Source organism: Prosopis cineraria, unplaced genomic scaffold (assembly GCF_029017545.1).
Source record: "Prosopis cineraria cultivar Desert tree isolate PC_DT_omini unplaced genomic scaffold, ASM2901754v1 PC5, whole genome shotgun sequence".
NCBI lineage: Eukaryota > Viridiplantae > Streptophyta > Magnoliopsida > Fabales > Fabaceae > Prosopis > Prosopis cineraria.
In genome coordinates, this window is record NW_026555336.1 from 30,322,862 (window position 1) to 30,328,861 (window position 6,000).

General features: G+C 33.8%; 1 protein-coding gene across 1 annotated transcript; it reads left to right on the forward strand.

Moving 5' to 3' along the window:
• Positions 1-3,601: 3,601 nt before the first annotated feature.
• On the forward strand, positions 3,602-4,890 carry LOC129310290 (LOB domain-containing protein 40-like). The gene is made up of 2 exons (XM_054952102.1): positions 3,602-4,022; positions 4,094-4,890. The coding sequence occupies exons 1-2, from the start codon at positions 3,833-3,835 to the stop codon at positions 4,612-4,614; spliced, it is 711 nt and encodes a 236-aa protein (XP_054808077.1). The 5' UTR covers positions 3,602-3,832; the 3' UTR covers positions 4,615-4,890.
• Positions 4,891-6,000: the final 1,110 nt, after the last annotated feature.

The following is a 6,000-nucleotide window of genomic DNA, read 5'->3' on the forward strand; positions in this document are numbered from 1 at the left end:
ATTAAACTGGTTAAAAAACTGGTTTAATAATTCAACTTGATCGGTTCATCAGATTTCCACGGGGATGTTAGGTCGACTTTTGTTGCTGTAAGTGTAAACTAGTGGATACACAGATAGGGTAGCAGCAACCTTGTTATAGAGGAGTTTTGTCTGGTACTTGAAATAGTGCGTGAAGACATGCAATGCAAACATTGCATCACAGAGCTGGCGACATTTAAAAAGTCTAAACTTCTTGATGGATCTGAAGAGATCAAAAATGATGACTTTTTGTTGCCTTTTGCATACTCATTGCCGTGACTGCGATTAAAGGGGCTTTTGTGTTTGTGAAATGTGTGGGAATTATATGAGGAGGAAGAAGAAGAGGGACCAGAGAGAAGAAGAGAGCAGAGAAATCGATGTGGGATAGCGCCACGTATTATGCGGTGATGTAGAGGATTTTAATAAAAGCTATGCAGCAATTCGCAGTCCCCTACTTTGTCTGCTTCTCTTTTGGATTTGGAATCAATTTTGACTGTCTCTCTCTCTTCCTTCATCATTTCTCCTCTCATTCACCTCATCCACGCATTTCCCCTCCTACCAAAGCCTGTATATGTCCTCTTCTTCATCACTATCGTCACTAGTACACTACTACAAAAACATCTTATAATAAGGCCCATTTATAAATTATTTTTAATATAATTTATCATAATTAAGAAAAATCTTGAAAATTTTATTCAATAAATTTCTAACTTTACCTTTATAAAATATGTATATTTTAAAAATAAAATACTCCCAACATTTAATAACCTTCATAATATTTAATAAAGATAAAAAGATAAAATAAATACAAAAATTATAGAAATACTCTATAAATAAAACTAAAATAAATACTCTCTTTACTCTATATATGAATGTTACTGCAATTTATCCCTCAGTTTTAATGGTGTTTTTCAAATTTGATAAAGTATGATAACTTTACACAAATAACAAAGCGTGTCTGCTTGGCCAAAAACAAAGCCTGTCTGTTATGTTTTTATTGGCTTCATTTTTCACAATAACATCAATATCCTTTTAATTAATAAGAATATTGATGAAAATTGAGATATTTTTACAAATAAAGTAACAAAAAAAAATTTTCTCAATTTGCATTAAAAAAATATCCCAAACACCTTATAAAAAGAATGAGAGGGAATATTTTTGTTACAATATAATATATCTTTCATCATCACAACCTGCTCCTTTGTTTATCTCTTTTGTTATTGGATGGTTGTTTAATTCGTCATATGATTGAAATGCAGATCCGTCCAACTGAATAATAACATTTGTCTGATCTTGTGCCTGTTTGGATAATGTCATTGTTCAATTTTAGAGGTCAAAATCGTGGTTTTACAAAAATAAATCCAAATACTCTTATTACATATTAAAATTAACTATGTACCTAAAATTATATTTTTCTAAAAATATCCAAACACCCATTATACATACCAAGATCAATGTTGAACCTAAAGTCATGTTTTCTTTAAAATATCCAAACACATCTATATATGTCAAAATCAATCATATGCCCAAAAATATGATTTTTTAAAATATGATTTTTGAAAAAGTATAATTGAAAGTATGAATTGAAAAGTAGGTGATGGTAACTTATGAAATAATCATAATTTTGGGTTCATAATTGACTTGGCATGTATGGGGGTGTTCGGGTATTTTTTTAAAAAAACTATAATTTTGGGTTCATAATGGATTTTGGCATGTCTAATGAGTGTTTGGATATTTTTTTGAAAAACATGATTTTGGATTAATAACTGATTTTAACATGCAACAGAGATGCTTGGATATGTTTTCATAAAACCAGGATTTTACTTGATTTTCAATTCTGCTTTTCAATTTTTCTTTTTAATTCTACTTTTCAATTATGATTAAAATTAATTTTATAAATCAACTATATACCTCATAGTATAATGAATTATATTCAAAATATTTCTTATTAATTAATTTTTTTCATAATCAATTATATTCAATTGAAATTCAAACACACCTCTTATCTGACAGTGAACGTGGACATAGAATTCCCCCACAACCAGACCCTATGATAAAGAAAATATGAAACTTGAAGGCTTGCATGATAATTGGGTCTGGTGCTCGGCCCAGCTCAGTCCAGTCAGTGCAAACCAGCAACAGATATATATATATATATATATATATATGGGCTTCTATGATCAATTGTGTGTGGGCTTTATGCCTAAATGACAACCAATTAAACTTCTATGTTATGATATATCCATAAGTGAATTAGGCCCAATGGGTTTGAGGCATGTTTGTTGAGGTTCGGTGATTTCTACCTACTCTTAACTTACATTGATATTGTATGAGATCATTGCTTCTGTCTTTAATCATTGCTTCTATTGTATTGCTAAATTACCTTTCCGCATACAATATTGAATATAGATCTGGATTTTGGTTACACTTAAGTATAAACTCAAAGGGCTTGTCCAAATTTATCCCTTTTGCCCAACAAAATCCAGTCTCAGAGATGTTTTTGATCTGGAAATGACAACAATAAAGCACAAGAAAAAGAAAAATGATGCAGGAAGAAAGAGACAGACTGAATTTAGGAATTGAGAATCTAGAGGAAAGTAGGAAACCATAAGTTTCAAACCAAGGCCATAAAAAAAAAAAAAAAACACTAGAGTTTTCCGGTATATGAGAGGAAAAACCATGGGCACCACAAGAAAAAAAGTGTATGGATCAAAGGAAGCAAACAAAATAGAAAAAGCAAAGAAATACTTTTTCATTCCAAATCATGAGACAACTTTAGATGTATTACATCATTCCAAAATATAAAATAATTTTAAAAAAAATAAAATTTTATTAATGATAATTTTTTAATATTACCCTTTAAGTAAAGAAAGAATTAAAATGACCGCAATGTAATAAATAAATGTGTAGATTTAAAGTTATATTAAATGAAAAGTAATTTTGAAATTTTATATTTTTATTTTACAAAATAAATTTATAAATTATCATTATTGAGTTTTATTAATATGCCTAATCTTATTTTAAATTGTCTTTTGGTAGTACAAGATGCCACTTGGTTCATTGTATAGTAGCAAAGTAATTCACTCTTGTATGAAAAAGGTGATGGATTCTATCTTTCACAATTCACCGGGCTAGACTAGTTTACTCTTTTTCCAATTTAAAAAAAAAACAAAAAGAAATATAAGATGCCCTTGATTTTGTACAGTTATTGTTGTTTTTGGTTTTGGGGAGTTACGGTTTTTTCTTCCATTATTATTTTATTATTAAATTATATGCGCACATTGATTTTTTTTTTTTTCTTTTTGGACCAGTGCGCACATTGATTAATTTGCTAAGTGTTCAACTTTCCCCTTTTTCTCCCCATTTTCTTCTCATTTGCCCTTTTCCATATTTATATGATATACCCCCACTGCTTTTTTCATTTTTACCTTAATCATAAATCTTCATATTCTAATATGATGTGATACACATTGACAGGCTTTATTATTATTTTTTAAACAAAAAACACACAGTAACGAATTGACCTATTTACCCCTGGAGACTTCCCTGGGACGGCCTTGGCGTGTTGCGTAATATTGCATTGCATGGAGGGCAATAAAGAAACAAGAGCAAGCCAAAACGAAGGAGCATATGCGAAACAGAGTCGACTGAGGAAGCCCACAAATCGGCAAAACCACTGCACCCACCCAGCTCCTTCGGCTTAATTCAGCTTTGCCAGGTTCACTCACTGTGTTCCCAATAAATACTTGAAACTACAAACAGTGAAGTCAGTCAGAACGTAGCTTAGGTTCATAGGCCACAGTCCCAAGCCACCATGAGACTCAGCTGCAACGGTTGCCGCATTCTCCGAAAAGGCTGCACCGACTCCTGCATCATCCGGCCTTGCCTCCAATGGATCCATTCTCCTGAATCTCAGGCCAACGCCACCCTCTTTCTCGCCAAATTCTACGGCCGCGCCGGCCTCCTCAACCTCCTCCACGCCGCCCCGCCTCACCTCGGCCCAGGTCAGTGCCCTTAACTTCCTTACATCCATTGCCTGACCTTTCATTTCTGAGAATTTTTCTTTATTATTCAGCTGTGTTCAAGTCGTTGCTGTATGAGTCTTGTGGGAGGATTGTTAATCCGGTGTATGGCTCGATGGGTTTGTTCTGGAATGGGGAGTGGGATCGCTGCCAGGCCGCCGTGGATGCGGTGATGATGGGGTCGGAGATCAACAGCGTCGTGGCGGTTTCTTCGGATTCGCAAGGGGCTGATCTAGGTGTTTTCGCTGCGTGCGATATACGGCACGTGGCGAGAGATCAGGGGCAGGTTGGGGAGACGGAGAAGGAGCAGGAGAAAGACGAGTTGAGTAAGGTGAGAGGGAAGGGCCGGTTCAAGAGGAGTGGGAAGGTGATAAAGCCGAAGGCGCGAGTGGGTTGGGTCGATTCGTCGGCGCTGTGGAAGCCGGTTCAGGAATTTTCGGAGAGCGAAAGCGCGTTCTCTGGGGAAACTGTGGAGGCCAGCTTGGCGAACCGGTTGGGGTATAATGGAGATCAAGATGCGAACCGAACCAGAAAAGAGCCAGTTAATCTGAATTTGAGTCTTGGACAGGAGTAAATGCGGGATGAATCGAATAGAATAGAACAGAACTGTGGTTTCTGTTTATTGTTTAAGGGTGTCTCGGGGAAATCAAGTTTGCTTGTTTGTTTTCTTTAAATGTTTTTGGTTTTCGTTAATTTCGTCCCCGATTTGAAGGATAGAGATCAGGGAGTGATGGTAAATATAAAGGTCAAGCGAGGGCTTTTGTGTAAATACAGGGGAGAGGACACAGATGAAACCCGAATGACTGAATCGATTAATGAACCCTTAATTTGGCTTAAGATTTAATGGTAAAAAATTTGATGGTAATTTAGTGTGTCGCGTTAATTTTGTGGAAATGCAAGAACAAAGATGACTAAAATCACGTCATAATTCGTTGTTATAATTAATTGCAGTACATTCATTTTTGCCATTTCCCAATGAATCCAAACTCATTTGGTAAAGTGTTCCCCCCCCCCCCCTCTCACACGCGACATCTTGAAGCGTTCATTGCATGCTTAGTTCACTTCAGTCTAATTTAAATGCCCGTTTAGATGGGATCCTTTTTAAAAGGATTTTGCAAGTATTATTAATGAGACATGCTTTACAATTTTAGTTATGTTGTTATATACTTCGAGATTCAAACATAAGACTTTAAATTAAACTGTTTAAGTTCCTAATTACTTAAACAAGCACACATTAGCTTCATTTGATAAAGATGCAACCAGACATTGTTGTGCGGATGTGTCAATGGGTCACCTATCTGAGATAGTGGTGAAAATAGACTAGACACCTGTCACAAAGGCGGACCTAGGGGCATTGAGAGGGGCCAGCCCAACGGCACCGTCCCTTTATTTATATATATATATATATATAATGTACGTACATATTGTGCGTGGGGAGTGGGGACGGGCGGCCTTTAATAAATAAATAAATAAATAAAGAAGGAAGATTACTCCCCCCTCCTCTCACTTACACATACAATTATATTTTTCAATTTGTATAGTACTTCTTTTATTTAAAAATATATAATACATGTTTAAAAAAATTAAATATTTAAAAATATAAAAAATTTTTAACTTTACAATGTGTAATTAGTAATTTTTTAAAAAAAATTTTAATAAATAAAGCACTTAACTTTTTACTTTTAAGTAAGAAAACTAAAGGCAAATATAAAAAAATGGTATTAGTAAGATAATTAACTAATTTATTAGGGAGTATAATTAGGTTAAAATTGATTTATATTTTTAAATGGAAGGAATATTATTGATGCATGATGAATGTTAAATTTTTATTGGTTAAAAAGTGAAATTTTTTATTTATGTCATATATATTAGCTTTCTTATTAGATTGATTATTGATGCTTTATATGTTAGTTTTATTATATTGTAAGAGCATTTTAATAAAAATTTTATTCCTAAATAT

Bases quoted from the DNA above. Each gene is read 5' to 3' on its own strand.
- LOC129310290 (XM_054952102.1), top strand. From the start codon at position 3,833: ATGAGACTCAGCTGCAACGGTTGCCGCATTCTCCGAAAAGGCTGCACC. The intron at 4,023-4,093 runs GTCAGTGCCCTT...TTTATTATTCAG, and splicing joins CCCGCCTCACCTCGGCCCAG to CTGTGTTCAAGTCGTTGCTG.